The 21,528-nt window shown below is 41.1% G+C and overlaps 2 protein-coding genes across 8 annotated transcripts in view; one reads left to right on the forward strand and one right to left on the reverse strand.

Annotated features, from left to right (window-relative positions):
* The window catches only part of CACNA2D4 (calcium voltage-gated channel auxiliary subunit alpha2delta 4), a 374,858-nt gene extending 365,536 nt beyond the window's left edge, over positions 1-9,322 (forward strand). For all 5 annotated transcript variants that reach the window (XM_073621593.1, XM_073621591.1, XM_073621594.1 and 2 more), the window contains 2 exons: positions 5,050-5,127; positions 8,623-9,322. In XM_073621593.1, coding sequence (XP_073477694.1) covers positions 5,050-5,127; positions 8,623-8,709 — 165 coding nt within the window. In that variant the 3' untranslated portion in view covers positions 8,710-9,322. The remainder of the gene's footprint in view (positions 1-5,049; positions 5,128-8,622) is intronic.
* Positions 9,323-13,259: 3,937 nt separating this feature from the next.
* ADIPOR2 (adiponectin receptor 2) overlaps positions 13,260-21,528 on the reverse strand; it is a 120,950-nt gene continuing 112,681 nt past the window's right edge. For all 3 annotated transcript variants that reach the window (XM_073621598.1, XM_073621597.1, XM_073621596.1), the window contains exons 6-8: positions 21,341-21,528; positions 18,347-18,540; positions 13,260-17,803 (exon numbers count right to left, since the gene is read on the reverse strand). In XM_073621598.1, coding sequence (XP_073477699.1) covers positions 17,675-17,803; positions 18,347-18,540; positions 21,341-21,528 — 511 coding nt within the window. In that variant the 3' untranslated portion in view covers positions 13,260-17,674. The remainder of the gene's footprint in view (positions 17,804-18,346; positions 18,541-21,340) is intronic.

Genomic DNA, 21,528 nt, shown 5'->3' on the forward strand with positions numbered 1-21,528 from the left:
GGGGATACCACATGTGTGAGACTTTTTGGGAGCCTACCCGCATACGGGACCCCGAAAACCAAGCACCGCCTTTAGGATTTCTAAGGACGTAAATTTTTGATTTCACTCTTCACTGCCTATCACAGTTTCGGAGGCCATGGAATGCCCAGGTGGCAAACCCCCCCCCCCCCCCAAATGACCCCATTTTGGAAAGTAGACACCCCAAGCTATTTGCTGAGAAGCATGGTGAGTATTTTGCAGCTCTCATTTGTTTTTGAAAATGAAGAAAGACAAGAAAAAAAATTTTTTTTTCTTTTTTCAATTTTCAAAACTTTGTGACAAAAAGTGAGGTCTGCAAAATACTCACTATACCTCTCAGCAAATAGCTTGGGGTGTCTACTTTCCAAAATAGGGTATTGGGGGGGGGGTTGTGCCACCTGGGCATTCCATGGCCTCCGAAACTGTGATAGGCAGTGAAGAGTGAAATCAAAAATTTACGCCCTTAGAAAGCCTGAAGGCGGTGCTTGGTTTTCGAGGTCCCGTACGCGGCTAGGCTCCCAAAAAGTCTCACACATGTGGTATCCCCATACTCAGGAGAAGCAACAGAATGTATTTTGGGGTGTAATTTCACATATTCCCATGGCATGTTTGAGCAATATATCATTTAGTGACAACTTTGTGCAAAAAAAAAAAATAAATAAATGTTGTCTTTTTCCTGCAACTTGTGTCACAATAAAAAATATTCCATAGACTTGATATGCCTCTCAGCAAATAGCTTGGGGTGTCTACTTTCCAAAATGGGGTCATTTGGGGGGGGGGGGGGGGTTGAACTGTCTTGGCATTTTATGCACAACATTTAGAAGCTTATGTCACACATCACCCACTCTTCTAACCACTTGAAGACAAAGCCCTTTCTGACACTTTTTGTTTACATGAAAAAATTATTTCTTTTTGCAAGAAAATTACTTTGAACCCCCAAACATTATATATTTTTTTAAAGCAAAGGCCCTACAGATTAAAATGGTGGATGTTTCTTTTTTTTTCACATAGTATTTGCGCAGCGATTTTTCAAATGCATTTTTTGGGAAAAAAAACACACTTTTTTAAATTTGAATGCACTAAAACACACTATATTGCCCAAAAGTTTGATGAAATAAAAAAGATGATCTTAGGCCGAGTACATGGATACCAAACATGACATGCTTTTTTTAAAAGCCTTTACAGGTTACCACTTTAGATTTACAGAGGAGGTCTACTGCTAAAATGACTGCCGTCGATCTGACCTTCGCAGTGATACCTCACATGCATGGTGCAATTGCTGTTTACATTTGACGACAGACCGACGCTTGCGTTCGCCTTAGTGCGAGAGCAGTGGGGGACAGGGGTGCTTTTTCTTTCATTTTTTTTTTTTTTTAATCATTTTTATTGTTATCACAGGGAATGTAAATATCCCCTATGATAGCAATAGGTAGTAACAGGTACTCTTTTTTTGAAAAAATTGGGGTCTATTAGACTCTAGATCTCCTCTGCCCTCAAAGCATCTGACCACACCAAGATCGGTTTGATAAAATGCTTTCCCAATTTCCCAATGGCGCTGTTTACATCCGGCGAAATCTAAGTCATGAAATGCTCGTAGCTTCCGGTTTCTTAGGCCATAGAGATGTTTGGAGCCACTCTGGTCTCTGATCAGCTCTATGGTCAGCTGGCTGAATCACCGGCTGCATTCTCAGGTTCCCTGTTGAGACAGGAGAGCCAGAGAAAAACACAGAAGACGGTGGGGGGGGCATTCCCTCCCACTGCTTGTAAAAGCAGTCTAGAGGCTAATTAGCCGCTAGGATTGCTTTTACATGAAAGCCGACCGCTGGCTGAAAAGAATGATACCAAGATGATACCTAAACCTGCAGGCATCATTCTGGTATAACCACTCAAAGTCGTGAATAGTGTACCTGAAGACAAAAAACTGGTTAACAATAAAACACCGTAAACAGTAAAGTATAAATAATTGCATACCTGAAAAGCAAACATGATAAAACATAATAACAATAAAACATTGCAGAATAGAATACAGTAAAAAAAGAGCAGAACAATAGAGAGAGAATAGAGAGAGAGAGAACAATAAAACGACAACTATTTTTTTTTTATTCTATATATTTTTTTGTGGGTTTTTTTTTTTTTTTACACTTTTTTTGTAACTAACTTTTATAACTGTAACCGTTTCCAGGTTCGGGTCTCTCAAAATGCGATGGCATCTTGGGAGACCCTGTGAGTGTGTCTAGTCTGTGCAATGCTGTACCCTACGCTAATACTCAACTAGTGAATAGTAGCATTCAAAACATTCATCAATGCAAAGACCAGGATTGTCAGGAAAGGAGGGAAAATAATAGCGGGTGTCACGCCTATATCCACGCTTGCTGCAGACACAACATCTTTTTTGGGGGGGGTTCGTTGGGTAGGGGTCCTCGGGAGGACAAAGAAAATGCCTCTCATGCAGCCGACTGCATTTGGTTGGGGATGTGAATGGGGGAAGTACGGGTGCTGCAGAAGTGGTGGGTTCCCAATTATTAGGATTGGCGAATGCAGCAGGAAGGGCATTATGGGCACGATGGGCCTGTGTTTGTCTTCTTCTTGGTGGCAGCGGGACACTACTTGTGCTTGCCACCTCACCAGCTTGAACTGCACTTATGGGGCTCGCCACGTCACCAAGTGTTACTGCAGTGCTGGTTTGACTACAACCGGGGTGTACTAGGCTGGTACTTGCCAGTTCACCAAAACGCTACCAAAAAAACTGTTAGCGATCGCAGGGATCAGGCCTGACTCTGCGAATGCTGCAGTTATGCGTTTAGTTTTTTGTAAGTGACAGTGATCGATCGATACTGCACTTGGCTGGGCTGGGCTGGGCCAGGCGGAGGGGCAAAACGCAGGTGCTAGCAGGTATCTGGGCTGATCCCGCTAACACTGCGTTTTTGTTTTCAGCGCCGGAACGGAAAATACCGAGCCGAGGAGAGATGACATAATTTCCTCTGCTGCTGTTTACTATACAGCAGCAGAGGAAGAATCTCATTGGCTGGGAGCGATCGCGAGGGGGGGGGGGGGGCCACGAATGGATGGTCTCCTCCTCACCTCTGATCACTCCCAGACAGAAGCCGACCTCCTCGGGCACCGGGGGGGGGTCCGAATGGACCCCCCGCCCGCAGGAGGCAGATCACGTACCAGGTACGTGATTTTGCCTGCCCGTGCCATTCTGCCGCAGTATATCTGCGTTAAGCGGTCGGCAACTGGTTAAGGTCAGTGACTCAAATAAAAAAATGTGTGTGTATATATATATATATATATATATATATATATATATATACACACATACATATATACATACATATATATACACACACACACACAGTTGTGCTCATAAGTTTACATACCCTGGCAGAATTTATGATTTCTTGGCCATTTTTCAGAGAATATGAAGAACACAATAACATTTCTTTCACTCATGGTTAGTGTTTGGATGAAGCCATTTATTATCAATCAACTGTGTTTACTCTTTTTACATCACAATATTAACTAGCCAGATGAACCTGATCAAAAGTTTACATACCCCAGTTCTTAATACAGTGTATTGCCCTCTTTAACATCAATGATAGCTTGAAGTCTTTTATGGTATTTGTGGATAAGGCTCTCTATCTTTGCAGATGGTAAAGCTGCCCATTCCTCTTGGCAAAAAAACCTCCAGTTCCTGTAAATTCTTGGGCTGTCTTGCATGAACTGCACATTTGAGATCTCCCCAGAGTGGCTCAATGATATTGAGGGCAGGAGACTGAGATGGCCACTCCAGAACCTTCACTTTATTCTGCTGTAGCCAATGACAGGTCGACTTGGCCTTGTGTTTTAGATCATTGTCATGTTGGAATGTCCAAGTACATCCCATGTTCAGCTTCCTGGCTGATGAATGCAAATGTTCCTCCAGTATTTTTTGATAACATACTGCATTCATCTTGCCATCAATTTTCTGTGCCTTTGTAGCTCACACATCCCCAAAACATCAACGATCCACCTCCGTACCGTTCATCATAGGCCTTGTGGACTCCTCTCCAAATGTAGCGATTATGGTTGTAGCCAAAAAGCTCAATTTTGGTCTCATCATTTCAAATGACTTTGTGCTAGAAGTTTGAGGCTTGTCTCTGTGCTGTTTGGCGTATTGTAAGTGGGATACTTTGTGGCATTTGTGTAGTAATGGCTTTCTTCTGGCGACTCGACCATGCAGCCCATCTTTCTTTGAGTGCCTCCTTATTGTGCATCTGGAAATAGCCACACCACATATTTTCAGAGAGTCCTATATTTCACCTGAAGTTATTTGTGGGTTTTTTTCTTGCATCCCAAACAATTTTCCTGGCAGTTGTGGCTGAAAGTTGAGTTGGTCTATCTGACCGTGGTTTCAACAGAACCCCTCATTTTCCACTTCTTGATTAGAGTTTGAACACTTCTGATTGGCATTCTCAATTCCTTTGGTATCTTTTTATATCCCTTTCCTGTTTTATACAGTTGAACTACCCTTTCCCACAGATCCTTTGACAATTCTTTTGCTGTCCCCATGAGTCAGAATCCAGAAACGTCAGTGCAGCACTGGATAAGAGATGCAAGCATCTGTCAGGAGTCCAGAAACTCATTGACCCTTTTATACACACACACTAATTACAAGCAAACAGATCACAGGTGAGGATTGTTACCTTTAATAGCCATTCAAACCCCTTTGTGTCAACTTGTATGCATGTTATCAGGCCAAAATCACCAGGGTGTATAAACTTTTGATCAGGGTCAGTTGGCTAGTTTCTGTTGCCATTATGATTTAAAAAGAGTAAACCCAGTTGATTGATAATACATGGCTTCAGCCAAACACTAACCATGAGTGAAAGAAATGTTATTGTGTTCCTCATATTCTCTGAAAAATGGCCACAAAATCATAAATTCTGCCAGGGTATGTAAACTTATGAGCACAACTGTATGTGTAATTATATATATTTTAATATATACACACACTCCAGTGTTTGTCACCTTAACTTGGTCTCACATAACGCTTCTGTGAAGTGTGAGCGAATGAGATCCCAGAAACTGAGACGGCGGCCGCACTCCTGTCATGACTTCCACCCAGAGGTAAGTACCACTGAAGGATAAAGTCACCAAAAGGCCCCCGATGCAAGAATTTTTGTGCCCTTCTCATTCAACTACTGCTCTAAATTATATGGGCAAATGTTAATGGACACCTGACCTTCACACCTACAGTGAGCTTGTTCGACACCTCATTCCAAAACCATGGTTATTAATATGGAGTTGCCTCCGCTCTTCTGTGAAGGCTTTCTACAAGATTTTGGAGTGTGTCTGTGGAAGTTGGTTGGGGCAAAGTACTGTTGTTGGATAAGAGTGCCTGGCATTGTCAGAGCTCCAATTCATCCCAAAGTTGTTTGATAGGGCCTGCGCAGAGCCCTGAGTTCCTCCACACCAAACTGGTCAATTTCTTTATGGAGCTTCTACACTGGGAAATCTATAAGCAAAGTCCAGTATAAGCCCTCCCAGCCTGCCTCAGTTTTGTAGCAAGCATTAGTAGAAGTGATTTATAAGAATAGAGGGGAGAGGGACAAGTGTCACTTAATGTACAAGAAAAACATTTTACAGTAAGTGAAAAATCCTATTTTCTTAATGGTACAATAAGGGACACAAAAGTAGTAGCTCAGGTACATTGGGTTGTCCAGTAGCACTCCAACTGAGGGGATGGGCAATACAGCAATCGAAGCTGGCATTAGCTGAGGCCTGAACATCCACCTTATAAAACATATTGAACATGTGAAGAGAAAATCTAATTTACAAGGCAGATGCCAAATGTTGAAAAAGTCCAAGAAACACTTGACAGGGAAAGGTGGAACTTTGCCTTGAGATCATGGACTTAAATGATGAGTTGTCAAATCCACCTAGCAATGGAGGAATGCGAGGTAGGTTAACCCCTACGGGGACCTTCAGAAATGACAAAGAGAGACTGTTGAAAGAAAGCTATAGCTGAGAGATAAACTTGAACATCACATTCCACATATAGACAATGGAGGTAAAATTCTTTAGGTTATTTCGAAGCCAGAGAGAGAAGTGGGTAGAACATTGCCTAGGTTAAGGTGAAAGGAAAGAACACTCTTGTCTTTGTTTAGTACAAACAGTCCGGTCTTTGTTTAGTGCAAGTAAAGGTTCTTTACAAGTTAAGGTTACCAGCTACGGGGCTTGTCTTGCAGAAGTGACGGCAACACTTGTGAGTAAGGGTAGACAGAGGAATGTCCTTGATACGTTCAAATGGGGTTTCTGAAAAAACAACAGAACCAGGTTGAGAGTAACGGAAATGTACAGGAGGAATAATTGTGATACCTGTATAAAGGCCTTCATTAAGGCGTGAGAGACAAATGGGCTTTGAAAATGAACGGCTAATGCTGAGATTTCACCCTTGATGGTACTCGAGGCCAAATGTTGCTCCAGACCAGACTGATGAAAGAACATAATTTGTCCCATTGACAACTTTCTGGGATCAAATTTTCTTGCCTTAAACCAAGAGAAATAGACTTTTCAAATGCATTGGTAGACTGTATGAGAAGTTGATTTCCATGCTGTCTGTGTATAGGGATAGCTAAATTCAACAGCCCCCCCCCCCCCTCAGGATCTGGGCTTCAACAACCAAACCAGCAGTGTGGTGAATTAGCCCCTAGGAAAGAAGATCTAAACAATCTGGGAGGACCACGTCTTCCTGAGCCAGTTGGGAATTACCAAAATGCCCTCCATTTCGATCTTGCAGAGTAGACAAGTAAGGAGTTTCAGTGATGATACAGCATAGATCAGGGTTAACTGATCCCATGGAGTCACCATTGCATCCACTGCAGAGGCTAGAGGAGCCCTGTATCTGAGAATACACCTGCTCAGTTTTTTGTTGAGCCCAGAACGTCCATGTCTGACTGCGATTTGTTTTTGACAGTGCTCCCCATAACTAGCTGACTGCAAAAGTATCTGCAGACCCAGGGAAATCGGAGTCTGGAGGAGAGGGCATGGAAGCAAGCTTGCAGCCCCTGCATTCTGACAGCGTAATGGGCTATTGGTGCCAGTCTCTCAGGGAGAACACTGAAGCGCTGCTCTGGACCTGTAAAGCACGCTTCGGCTTACTGAACACATTGCATGCCTGTACATAGGCAAGCTCCTTCAGTAGAGTTCAGTGGTAGCTCAAAAAAGGAATCTTGTTTTTACAAAAAAAAAAAAAAAAAATCTGAAAAAAAGTTTTTCTGCTCATGGAAGAGAGAATACATCTGTTCAGCAAAGGACATTAACAGAAAACCAAGGCAGACTGGGAGAGGAAGGGGTCATACTGGGCTGCCTTTACAGCATGTTTTGCCAGTGTCCAATCTCCAGAAGGCAGTAGAGCTTAACGCATTGTACCAGAATTGCTCCTCCTTATCCTTTTCTTCATGTATGATTAAGAAAAAACAATTTTTACGGTTTCAAGAATTTTTGTTAAAAATAGAGGATTTAGCTGCATAAATTTTCAAATACATGTGGAAGCCATACTAACCTCATTAAGCCTCCTCTGTGTAGTGTGGTCTTGTGGTGGTTCCAAGGTGCAGAAATACACCAGAAGCCCAGTCCAGCACAGCGGTAGCTGAAGTTCTCCAGTATGTTTCTGCACCAAATCCAGCACACTATACAAGAATATCAACCGCCCTCATCAATCTATAACATAACGTTTTAAAGAAAAAAGGCCATTCACAGAAGAAGCACAATACAATTATTTGCCACCACTACACAGAGGAGCCTTGATGAGGCAGTGTGGCATCCACATATTCCACACTAGTTTTTTTTGGCTGACAGGTAACGGTTTGTTTGGTCTGAAACGTACAATTGTCTAAAATGTCTTAGTATGCTGTAATTTTAACAGTACCTCTCACCTGAACACAATCCAATCATTTTGCAGGCTGTCTACATACATGGAGATCAGGAATGAGCAAATTTGGGAGGTTTTGCTTTGATAAAATTTCAGCAAAATCAGAAACTTCTTCATAAGTTCCCAATTTGGCAATATGCATTGGAATCTTCTAGGAAATCAAAATTAGAAGCACATTTAAGGGTGAAGTGGGCTTTGAATGGCTTGCGACGCTCCCTTTAACTATCCTAAAGTGATTATGTAAAAAAAATAAAATAAAATACGTGTCTAGAGCTTTCTTTACCCTTAATATCTGGGTCTCACAGTTAGGGAAACACCATCTTCCTAGCTTTTCAAGGGGAAGTTATTTTAAGCCAACATCACAATACATTGGCACTTGGTGAATAAAAATAAGCCAATTTAAAAAAAATGTTATTAAGTACAAAATGGGTAATTTTTGTTGCAAAATTGTTTGCTTATCTCTTCTGGAAATACCTCCTGTTTGGAGTTTTACTGTAATAATCTGCCAACACGTTTTCAGGGCATTGACCAGAAATTATTGGGCATATTTTTAAAGCTGTGCATCTTCCAGGTGCATGTGTTTTTAAATGACAGTAATTGATTCACCACCAGTAAACATTTGAGGAAAATCACATCCCCAGCTTTATACATATGCCCCTCTGTGTCACACTGCTGATTCTTTATTGCAGGAAAACGCACAGGACTGCGGCAGAGGCTCCACCCTGACATCCTCACTTTTGCTGCTTTTCATATCTCTTGCCATCTCATTGCGTTGAACTGATAACGCCATGTTCAAAGCTCCTGGACAATCTTTGGTCCCGGGTGTCCTCACCATAATGCCCCACCCACACTCTCACGTCGCACTTGTAACTCCAAAGCAGAGGACAGTTATCTATGCAACATAAGCGACGTCCTGGGAACAGCAGGAACCACTGGAGGATCCTCATCTCCACCATACAGAAACCTGGATTGATTAGGGGGAATATTTACTCACCCACTGCAACATTTTCCTGGTACTGAATACAGAAGTTTTCTGGCATGTCCCCATTTACTCAAAAGAACACTGGAATATTTTAAGGCAACCAGTCATCCCATGCGGTGTAGGAGTCTCTAGCTGTGGGTAGCTTTCGTTTTTTAAGATCTAGAGGGGGATCAGTCTTGGTCTGTGCTTGTACCAAGATCATTTCAAACTTCCTGCAAGTACCAAGTACCAGTGAGTGAAAAACCCAACATTACTGACTGATCATGCTAGAGATCTTCAACATGATGTTTCACAAACCCAACTCTATCAATGAGTCAATTCTTTCCACACTTCATCTACTTCAAAAGATTGTCTCATTTCTATAGTCTGCAAGATTTCCAGCAAATAAATTGATTCCTTTTTGTCTATTTATTTGTCTCTCTTTGTAAGCTTTAATGCTGGGGGGGGGGGGGGGGGGGGGGTAGTGTAATACAAGTTTGCCATTGGTAATACATAGAAAGAAAAAAGGTATATATTGGACAGTTACAGAACTGTGCAGCCTGCTGAACTAGGTGTGCTGCCATTTTAGGCTCAGAGGTTGGAAATTAACAAGGGTAATTTTCTGGATTAGAGGACAAGTGAAACGTACGCCATCATGTTAACACTGTATTAAAAATTTTTTTTTTTTTGTTCTGATTAAAATGTTAACACACTCTCTGCAAGGACAGGACTTAAAAGTAGAACTATAAGTCAAAACTTTTTTTTTCTTCATTTTGGATACAGCAAAACACAGACAGCAAAACAAAAAAAAAAAAAAAAAAAAACTGTTTCAGAGATTTCACTTCCTGTCCCATAGCCAAACAGGAAGTGGAAGAAAATCCAAGCAAATTGAGAATCCTTTGGGGACCCCCCAGGTCACCAGAACTAGTGTCCCCATTGGAAGACTTCCCCTCTATTACGTTTCTGGGGACAACCCAAAATTTGGGATTCACGTTTACTTTCACTTATGATAATGGTAAATAAGGAAAAATAGGAGAGGAGGAATCTCCCTAATGGGGACACAGACAGCAATAAATCTTGTCCAATAAAAACTATTGGAAACAGAGCGTTACCTTTATTTATACTTTAAATAGTAATTGTGCATTTCAAATATGCAAAAATGTCATTTTCTGATTTCAAAGTGTGTCTGAAGCCCACATTTATTTTAGCATTGTATAGAGTAGGGCATGGTTAAATCCATCAGCCTTCCACCCCCACATCAGTGTCCCACTGGTAAGAATAACCTAATCCTGTCATGTGAGATTTCCTCTTCCTATCCACTAAATAAGAAAATACACCCCCCCCCCCCCCACACTTTCACAGCCAGCACTCACCATTGAAATAGTTTCACCTCGGTTTCTGTTTTGGTGATTCATTTTGAATTACTTCTAACCTTCAGTCCCAGCATCAGTGGTGACCAAGACAAGTAGAGGGAAAATAGGGCTCTTTTGTGCCTTTTAAACTTGACCAAAGCCATTAGGAAAATACATTTTCTGGTAAGAAAAAGAGCCAAAGCTGCAAATTCTGCAAGTACTTCCTGTCAGGTCATCTGCATAGTTTGTGCACCACTAGATGTCAGCACAATCTATATACCACATACATACTTTGCTCCGTTTACCGTGTTTCCACCATTAGATGACAGTAACTGTGTGCTGTGTAATTTGGACCATTCTATTACCTAAAATAACTGGCTGATCCTGCCCTCCCCTCTGTAAACTGACCACAATTTATCATGGCTAGTTTACAGCCATCATCCGCAGCTCTCCACACCTCTGTCAGCTAGTGACAGTGCCACTCTGCTCCCCGCCCCTTCCTGCTACTATAATAACTATCATAATCATACAATCTCCTCTGTTAGATAATGTGTCCCTGTGTATGTGCTCTAAAATAAGGTAGAAATCTGCAGTTTTTATTTTTTATAGTGCGCCTCTTGGCACACACATGACTGCTCGCTACTCTCCTCCCAGCTGACGTCAGCAGGAATTTTCGGCCCCTCCAACTGTAGTTGTCAGCCTGGGAGAGGAGAGAGGCGAGCAGTCACGCAAGTATCGGGTGGTACGCTAAAATAAAGTAGAAATATGCATATTTTTTATAAAGCACATACACTAGGACACACAGTATCTAACAGCGAGGAGTGTATGATTAGGAAACAGTGGCTTTACAAAAACACTTTAAAGCAGTATAAGGGTCCATGTACACTGGCTTAAAAAAAATTAATAAAAAACTGCTCCAAGAGGCTTTTAGCAATTTATGTTATCCTATGTGTCCATGCACATTAGGTCGTTTAGAGGCATATTTTAAGCTCAGCATTTAGGAGACAAAAAAACCCCAAATAATTTTTTTTTTTTTTTTTTTTTTTAACAAAAACACAACCCTTTGTTTTTATAATTTTTTTTCGGCTCCATTGAAAGCCAGTCTGAGTCACGTTATGCGAATTGGACGAGGTTAAAAATGCATCCAATTCACATATACAGTTGTGCCAAGTTTACATACCCTGGCAGAATTTATCATTTCTTGGCCATTTTTCAGAGAATATAAATAAAACATTTTTTCACTCATAGTTAGGGTTTGGCTGAAGCCATTTATTATCAATCTGTGTTTACTCTTTTTAAATCATTGTCAACAGAAACTACCCAAATGACCCTGATCAAAAGTTTACATACCCTGGTGATTTTGACCCGATAACATGCAAAGTTGATACAAAGGGGTTTGAATGGCTATTAAAAAGGTAACCATTCTCTCGTGTGTGTGTGAATAAAAGGTCAATGAGTTTCTGGACTCCTGACAGACCCTTGCATCTGTCATCCAGTGCTGCATTGACGTGTCTGTATTCTGAGTCATGGGGAAAGCAAAAGAATTGTCAAAGGACCTGTGGGGAAAAGTTAGTTGAACTGTATAAAACAGGAAAGGGATCGCTGATGTTTTGGGGATGTGTGAGCTACAAAGGCACAGGAAATTTGATCAAAATTGATGACAAGATGAATGCAGTATGTTATCAAAAAATACTGGAGGAACATTTGCATTCATCAGCCAGGAAGCTGCGCACGGGACGTACATGGACAGTCCAACATGACAATGATCCAAAACACAAGGCCAAGTCGACCTGTCATTGGCTACAGCAGAATAAAGTGAAGGTTCTGGATTGGCCATCTCAGTCTCCTGCCCTCAATATTATTGAGCCACTCTGGGGAGATCTCAGTGTGCAGTTTATGAGTGAAAGAAAAGTTTGTGTTATTCATATTCTCTGAAAAATGTCCAAGAAATGATAAATTCTGCCAGGGTATGTAAACCTATGAGCACATCTGTATGTGAACTGAGCTTTAGGACCCTTTCACACTTGTACGACCTGAAAGTCACGCGACTTGAAGCAATGCCTGCGTAATCTTGATCTATGGAACTCAAGACGCATCAAAGTAGTGCAGGGACTACTTTGAAGTCGCTGTGACTTGAAGTCGCACATATATTAATAGTATTCATTGGAAATCATGGGGTACAACTTGTCATGCGATTTGCAGTCCCAAGTCGCACAAATGTGAAAGGCTTCTTGCACACTGGGGCCCTTTTTTGAAACGCTTTTGGTGCGACAAGCACTTGGGCATTTATGCATTTCATTGACCAGAATATAAAATTATGGCCATTGAAATAAAAAAAAAAAAAAAAAAAAAAAAAAAAAACCCTCAGGTGCTAAAGTGCCTAGCGCTAAATGCGCATCACCCATTTTTCTGCCAAAACGCTCGTCTGTGCACAAGTGATGGCATTTTTTTTCTGCCTTTAAACGCCTATAGGGTGCATGGACACATAGGTTAATAGAGGGAAGTTTAGAGGAAGAGAAGAAAAAAAAATGCCTGTAAAAGCATTTTTGAGCTCAAGTGTGCATGAGGCCTAAAACCCAAAAGCAAACATATTCTTAGATGTGAGGGCTGGATTTGTTTCCTTTTTAGGCTCTTTTCTATTTTCATCCAGCAAGTCTGTTTTTAAAAAATACAACCCCCCCTCAGACTGACAATACTACGGTCTGCTCTACCTCTTGTGCTCATTCATTCAGAGTAGCGTCTGTATAATACATGAGGTAGGTTTCTGTTGTCACCTGGTGATCTGGCAAGGGAGAAGAAAGCAGGTGAAAAGAAAACGAATGCAGCCACCACATCTAATAATTGGTAAGCTGCAATATATTACATTTTTGGTTTTGAGCTTAATACCGCTTTAAGGGAATTGGTGTGTTTTCCTTTATAGAAGTTAAACCTATTCTCCTTTGAACCTCACCACACAACGAATCATACACAAAGAATTCTGAAATTTTAAAGAAGAGCCAAGACCAATACAATGTTAAAATTATTTTTTTACATTTTTTTTTATTTACCAGAAAGTGAATATTACAGCGAGAAATAATTAGACCCCAAAATCGCCTTTCACCCCCTCAGTGTGCTTTGCTGCGTCTCACAGTAAACCATTAGAAACATTAAGATTATTAACAAGGCCACATAGTACTGAGGACTGAAGCAGGGAGTGAACAGGTGACAGCCTATATTTAACGGGGGCATATGGGGCAGATCTGGCCGATGCTCCTTCCCTCACATGAGAGCTGAGACAGGTAAGGCAATCAGGATGTAAAAACAGGCCAGCATCTCGGGGAGGTGTGCTGAACAAGGCAGTATCTGCTACAACACATTGATCTAAGGGGGTCTTGGACTTATCCTAGCATTTAAAGGAAAAATTTCTGTATGCAGAGCATTCAAGTAGATGTCATGAAATCAAACATTAAAATGTTTCCACCCCCATCAGATGACTTTAGGCTATTTGTATACAATCTCCTGCAAGTTTTTCTAAAACACAACTTATGACTTTTTTGTATTTTTGTTCCCCATGGTCTTGGGCTCTCCAAAGACATCTTGTGTTATCTCAACAGTGGGAATAAAACTCAGCTGGAGGGTACAAAGACATGGAAGAAAAGCACAGAAAGACTTACCAGAAAGGACAATGGGTGGAGATAATGTAGCATAAGTGTACAAAAAAAAAATCCTTTTCATGTAATATATGTAATTATAATTACTAACACTATGTCTACTCAAACCTGTCCATTTTGCTGCAAAACATTAAGATAGAAATTCAACTAATTTCTATGTGGCTTCACATCCATGAGCTGCAGTTTAGTGTGTTTTTGAAAAACGGAAACTATAAGCGCCAGTTCACACCGGCAACATATATGTGTTACATTTGCACAGACATGAACGAGCCCTTAACCATGACTCTGGTGAACATGAACTTCAGACGCAGCAGATACCAGCCAGTGCCTGGCTCCTCGATACTGAAATCCAAAGCCAACTGCCTTCAGCAAATGCACAGGAGCACCAAGATTTGTGTTGAGAAGATAGGAGGAAGAAGAAATTTACGCAAGGATGGGGAAGAGGACTGCAATTCTAAGTGAGAAACTCAGAATAAAATCTTATTCTAAAGTTTTAATGAACTTAAAAATGCATGAATTAGGATTGGAGGTGGGATGGAGTATGTCAAAGCATGGGGGAAGCAGAAGCAAGCTCCACCTTCTGTGGCCAGGAGATGGTATTCTTTTAACAGTGAGATCCAAGGCTGTATTGTCAGTTGATGCCAACTTAGGTACTAATGGACACAGACAAAGCTTCTTACTTGCTCCTTCCAACATCTCTAGAAATGTAGAAGTTGCCAATAAACTAGTTTTGAAAGTGGAAATCCAGTTGTCTTTAGTTGTAGAACAGGTAAAATCTACCAGGATGTTGTCCCTGATGAAAGGTTTTCTTGCTTTCTTGTCCTAGTGACTGCTGTTCCTTTCCAGAGGGTCACATTGCTGTCTATATCCCCCCCTCACTTTCCTTCCCATTGATATATAAACAGAAAAATCTCCCCAGTTGAGATACAGGCACTAATATTACAGACTGAGGATCAAAACACTTCTCCATTACCCTTTCAGGAAAAAAACTTGGGGTCAAGGACACTCAACTGGCATCACACTTGGTCCAGATACTTTTGATAGTGTCAAAAATGACATTTACTGTACTAAAGTTTATAGGAATATCTTGATCTATGACGACTGCCCATGTGGTGTCAGAAAGGAAACCATCTCCCTCATTACTTGGCATACCTAAAATGTGGCACGTGAAAGAGAAGGTGTAATTTAAATTCTAAGTGGCCCCTGAACAGTTAAGCTGTAGCCAACTGCACCATGAACTGCACACTGCAGTTACAAAGGCTCCACCTCTATCTCCTACAGAAATTGATCACTATAATCAATACTGATAATATAATACAATGCAGAACAGGAACATGTGCAGAGCAATCCAGATGCAACTGATAACATAAGCCTGAACGCTTGTAAACATCTCCCTACATTACCTAATACAAAGACTGGTCCATCAAATAATCTAAGAAACAAATGCCATTGTTAGCTTATTCCAACCACATCCTCCTTTTCCTTCACCTGGTGCAGCACAGACAAGAATCTGGTGTAATTTAAAGGGCAACACTAGTCTAACTTCTGACATCTTAGCAAGAAGGGGCATCTTGTTATATTCATTCTGCATTTAACAGACGATTTAACAACAAAATTATTTTAAAAAAAAATATATACTTTTTTTATTTTTTAGAACATTTAAAGAGTTCCTGGCTAAACACATACCGTACCTGTAACAAGGGCACATTCTTACCCCTGTTCTGTGCAGAACTGGTTACCCCAAGTACACTGGGAAATGGACATTTCTGGGAGTGTTCATCTCTGCTGTCCTCCACAGCTCTCAGTAGTTTCTTCCTCTGATCCCATATCCCTACTCTCTCCCACAGTGAGGTGAGGGCAGAAGGAGGTACACACTTAACACTGATCGGTAACTGCAGCAGAAAATTTAAGTATGTACCCTTTACCCTACAAGTATGTGTTTGGATTAGAACATTTTTTAAATAACCTTTGAGTTATGTACTACCACTGGATCCAGAACCATCCATGGCTTGCCAACTGCTATGAACAGGTGCCAGTCTCCTGCTGCAAGATATATATTAGTGATAGGTAATGGTGCCCCCTACTACTACATTTTTTTTAAATGTATTTATTGCAGGTACTTATATGCAAAAAAGAATTCTAGTCGAGGGGAGCTAACCTGAACTTGACAGAGGCCATAAAAACACCAGACTGAAAATCTTGCATTTAATTTCTCCCTGAACACTGTGCATTTCTTTTATAAAGTTTGTGTTCTTTATATTGTATGAAAGCCCACTTTTAAATGAACTGAAGCCTAAGAGCTGTTTGAGTCTTAGCCTGTAAAAGTTTTTTTTAAATGTCTCCAAGTCTTGTTGATGTTGCCCAAGTAGACCTTAATAATGGATAAATGTCCATCCTATTGGTTGTGCAGATATGAACAAAACAGCATGCAGGTGGGAAACTGGATTTATACTTAGGCTTACCCCACAGCTCATTTTTTTTTTTGCCAAAGGGAGCATGCAAAAAAACAAAAACACATGGATAAAAAAAAAATCACTAATCACATCACTAAACTCTTTGCCTCGAGTTAGATTTGAATATGAAACTAAAAATGTATTCACATCCATGTGTTATAGAGAAGAGGATTCAACATGACTGCTCAACACTGTGCGCTATTTCTTCCTACACATCCACTGTTTGTCACATCCTGAGGATCCGTTTGTTATCAATGGTTGTGGCTCTGCAATGGGGCCACAGTCTGGGTCACCAAAAATCAGGAGTTTGTCCCAAGTAGTTTATTTATTTTTTTTTCCATAAGCTATATTTACTTGATCAGTTTATAGTGAAAAGCCCACCAATGTACCTTGTGCAGACACAAGTTTTTTTTTGTTCCACATCCAATGTGTAAGATATTTTATGAAGCCTTTTGTTTGTGGTTAATGTAGTTCCGCTATGGGGTCACATCCTAGGCCTCCATTAAAACGAGAAACCCACTATGGTCTTATGTTATCAAATCATAGAGTAAGACCCAACAAATTCCCCCAAGACAGCAACTGCTTTGTCTCAGGATGAAATCCCACAATCCACCAATCACCAGCACACCCTGCTCCACGCTTGTGCAAAACATGTCCATGAAACAGTGAACGGTACATATAATCCTTAAAACATAACAGAAGTTTTGTAATTTTGTCTTTAAACATGTCACATCTATATCTGAAAAGGTCTAGAAACATTTTAAAGAGAAAATTAGAAATTTTTGTATGTTTTATTTGCACAGATCTGCCGACCATCCCTTGCAAGTCTTCCCAGAAATTATCACAGAACAGAAACACCACCATGAATACAAATCGAGAACCTTACCAGAGGTTAAAAACAAACATAATAAAATAATTATTAAAGACCCCCACCCCGTTCCAGAAGTAGTTACAAAAATAAATAGATGTTTGGACATTTGACCACGAGACACGCAAGAATCTTTCGGTCGGAAGCTCAAGCTGCAGAGTATAATTTAAACCGCGTCAGTGTGGAGAGACCATAACCCCCCCCTCCCCGCCAAATCGGAAAGGGTAAAAAGAGATGTGACCCGCTCCCCAGGAATAAATTAAACTTCATACACTCGGTGCTGTATGTTTGAGGTAAGATGGTTTAGTTCCACAGTTTGTCTGGGCATTTGTGCGTCTGCCTCCATTTCACCTCTGCTCCTTTGCACGGCTGGGTGAGAAACTGCTCTCTCCCACCCCTGTGCGGTAGGTTGTTCTTGGACTGTATTGCATTCCCCCCTTCATGGCGGTCAGGTTCTTTACAGCACCTCCTGGGCTGCGCAACCACCACCGACTGTGAAGCGGAATTCCTGGAGGTTGGAGACTCCGTGTAGGTGGACGAAAGCTCCAGCCACGACGAACACATGGAACAGCTGGTGGGAGTGAAACTGTGAAGAGAGAGGGGAAAGTTAAGGGCTGGAACTATCTTTGGTTATTTAAAATAGATGTCTATAGAATTCCCTGTATAAACATTTCTTTTCTAAGGCTGCTGACAGCTGCACTGTGCATGACTGCTATCATGAGCAGTTGATTGCCAAGACCTACGCCTTAATCCCAATTACAAAGCTTTAAAAGTAGTTTGGTCTTAACGTGTAGGTTTAAAAAAAAAAAATAAATAAATAAAACTTTGTTCGGTAAAGGGGGTAGGCAAAGATTAGAGCCTCTTTGGGGATTTTTAATTTTTACTGCTATCCCATGCAATGTTAGAGAGATTTATTTACGTTCGCTTCCTGTTCCAGCGACAATGGTTTCACTAGACAGGAAGTGAAGATAAATCTCCAGCAACAGCAAAAATTAGATTTAGATACTAAAAGTAGTCACAATTATACAGGTGTAAATGTAAAAATATGAAGAATTACTTCAGGTAAAATAAAATATCTCAATCTGTAGTAGCTAAAAAAAAGGACACTTCAATGGTCTGCAGCTCTTACCCAGATATCACACTTTCCAGGGAAGAATCGTTCGGGAATGCGGGCAGCATACAGGGCAGCCCCTGTGATGTACAGGCTCGCCATGAGAATCAACCAGCCAATCTGGCCCATGGTAGCGGCTTTCAGGAACCCCTCAGCAATGACAAAGTGCAACGTGGGGATGATCCCGCTGAGGCCCAGACCCACAAACACACCTGCAGAGGAAGACATAAGAACAGGCATGTAACCAGGTTATGTGACAAGCATACATATGAGCAAAACAAAAAATCCTCAGCACTCAATGCAGTGGAAAAATACCTAATTGAACGGATTCTGAGTTATAATATATTGCTACAGATGTGCACACACTCAGTTACACAAGTCATGTTCTAGTAGAGAAGAATAAGGGGGATTGCAGTCCCGCTGTTAAAGTGGCTCCTATAAGCAAAAAAAAAAAAACATAAAGAGCACAAACACACACAAAGTCCCCCAGTGGCATTACCACAGCAGTTCTTGTCTTTCTGGGTTCCCTCAGTATTATCTGTTGCAGAAGTAGATCTGTTTTTTTATTCCCTACTCTCTAACAGAGTGACAACACTGTTTGTTCGGTAGTGAAATCAGAGTTGCGTTGTAACCCCATACAGTTAGCAAATATTTGTTGCTATGTTGCCCTTTAAACAAGCTATGCTATACTAGAGAAGAAAAGAATGAGTGTGGTCACATAAGGGAAGGAAAACACCTTGCGTGGTCACATGTTACAAGCTGAATTCCAGGATCATGGCCACTTTTCACCCTTTGACAATAAAAATGCTTTTAAATGTAAAAAAAAAAAAAAAAAAAAAAAAAAGGCCAATACAATTTAGGCTTAATTGGCTTCAGTGTGGTGATGTAATCTTTGAACTCCAGCCCCCCCTGTGTCAGTGCAGAGGGGCAATGGAAACTGGTGGGGGACAGCAAGGCTCTGGGAATTCAGCCCCGTTGTCAAGTCACGGCTCACAGATCACATGACTGTGTGAATACGTTTTTGTCCCCCCACAATGTTCATTCAGAGTGCTTTTGCAAACAATAGGCAACAAAAAGGTATGAGAGTGCAGAAGCAACAATTTTATGGAAACTGTATTAGCTTTTACTTCCACTTTAAAGGCATTTTTATTGTCCAGGAAAGAAAAGTGGGCATAATCCTGGAGTTCAGCTTGAAACAAACAATGCCTTACTTTTTGGGTAATTGTTTTTTTTTTTTGCATCAGCTTCCCTAGTTCAATAGGAATCTGCTGATGTGCTGGGCATGCACACCGGTGTTATTAAAGCCGGTTCACTGACTGGGCGTTCGTTTGACCTGTGGGCAGGTCATGGCCGGAAATGGTGTAATTGTACCCGCCAGAAGGAGGTGATGTCACAGGGACCTCTTTGATGGAACAGAACTGTAAATGGACTGCAGAAAAAAAAAAAAAAAAAAGTGTGTTTTGGTACAAAGGAACATACAATGCTAATAAGATTATACGCCTTCTGGCTAAAATTCAGCTTTCAGATTAACTCATTACATTGTTGAAAACTTGCGTATGTACACTGCATTGACGGAAGTTTAACACAAAAGTGGGGTAGCACTTTAAATTAAAAAGGACTGTGGTTCTGTCCTTCTGACTCCGTAATGCAGGAAGTATTTCCCAATGAAATTATGCATTGAACGTCACTTCTTATAGACTAATTTTATATCACTGCTGACTCTGACATTACAAACAATTCTGAAATGATTCTTTGAGTCTGGTAGAGCGAGATTTACACACCGAGTATTAGCTGTACGAGGAGTTAGATCCCAGCAGGAAGTATTAGATGGCAGGAAGGGTAGGAGATTACACTGCAGAGCCAAGATGATGAAAACACTCAATTACAAATCTCAAAAGCCGCCATCTGACCCAACAACATCTCCCAGATCTTTCCTGACAGGCCAGTGTACTTTTCTCCGGGGATTAAGGTTCAGTGAGTAGGACTATAGTCAGTCAAAAAGACACAGCCTGACAAGGTATTGGCACGGCTTCCTTATGTAAAAATAACAGGTTTATTATAGAATTTATGAGTGGAGTTGCAACTTATATTTCTTTAGGACTCTGGCTTAAAAATTCCTCCCTTGATTTTCCCCTACCTTATCAATATGCTAATGACATATTTAAATAACACCTATCTTTTTCATTACAGACCTTATTTTAGACCTAGTGGTGTAATCACTGGATCTCTTCGTCTTTATATAATGCAGGCAGATCATGACTGATTGGAGGGGCAAGTAGGGTGTCTGTATATAGTTTCCTGAAAACATTCCAGCCCCCTTCCTCAGTATGCCTCTCATCTCTGATGCAAGCAGTTGGCTGGCCCTTGGGAGGAGTTCTGTAAATATCAAAATGCCTTGTTGGGTGGATGTCCATCAGACTGCCCAAGGTAATGTCCACATGCGATGCGGAGCCTTCACGAACGGCACTGAAATCCAATGAATGGAAGGGGACATGCCAGGGACAGTCAGTCTGGGGTGGAAAGGGCTAGATGGTGATAAAAATCCTCCTGCCAGGAAATGAAGTGTGTTCTGACTTGCTACAGCTCCCAATGCACATTGTAAGAATCCACAGTTTGCAGGGATTAGAACACCTGTCAGGTTTTTATTTCTATCCATGCCCCAGTTGAGGACATCCTCCCTCTCTATTTGTCCTGTTTTACTTTCACTTTCAAAGATAATGGTAAGAAAATCCTAAATTTTGGGTTGTCCCCAGAAAAGTAATAGAGGGGCAATCTTCCAAATAGGGATACTAGTTCTGGTGACCTAGGGGACCCCAAAAAATTTGCTGAGATTTCCTCACTTCCCGTTTGGCTTTGGGACAGGAAGTGAAAGAAAATCTCGGCAATGGGACAAAGAGGACAAAAAAAAAAAAAACCTAACCGTTATAACCCTCCCTTGCTCTATCCAAAATGAAAATAAAAGGTTTGCTCACAGTTCTACACTTGTAGCAGTTTCTATCACGAGGTGCTTACCAGCCCTCACTCCACGATACTGAGGCGTTGCAAAGAGGTCCCACTGCGATACAACGATGGCGGCAATCCCCAGGACGCAGATGATGATTAGGTAGATATAACATGGCTGTGGGTTGCAGTAAAACGAGTAGTAAAGCCACGGAACAAAGCTGCCCATGATGAGAAGTGCAATTCCAGAGTAATCCAAC

Source organism: Aquarana catesbeiana, linkage group LG03, assembly GCF_042186555.1.
Source record: "Aquarana catesbeiana isolate 2022-GZ linkage group LG03, ASM4218655v1, whole genome shotgun sequence".
Lineage (NCBI taxonomy): Eukaryota > Metazoa > Chordata > Amphibia > Anura > Ranidae > Aquarana > Aquarana catesbeiana.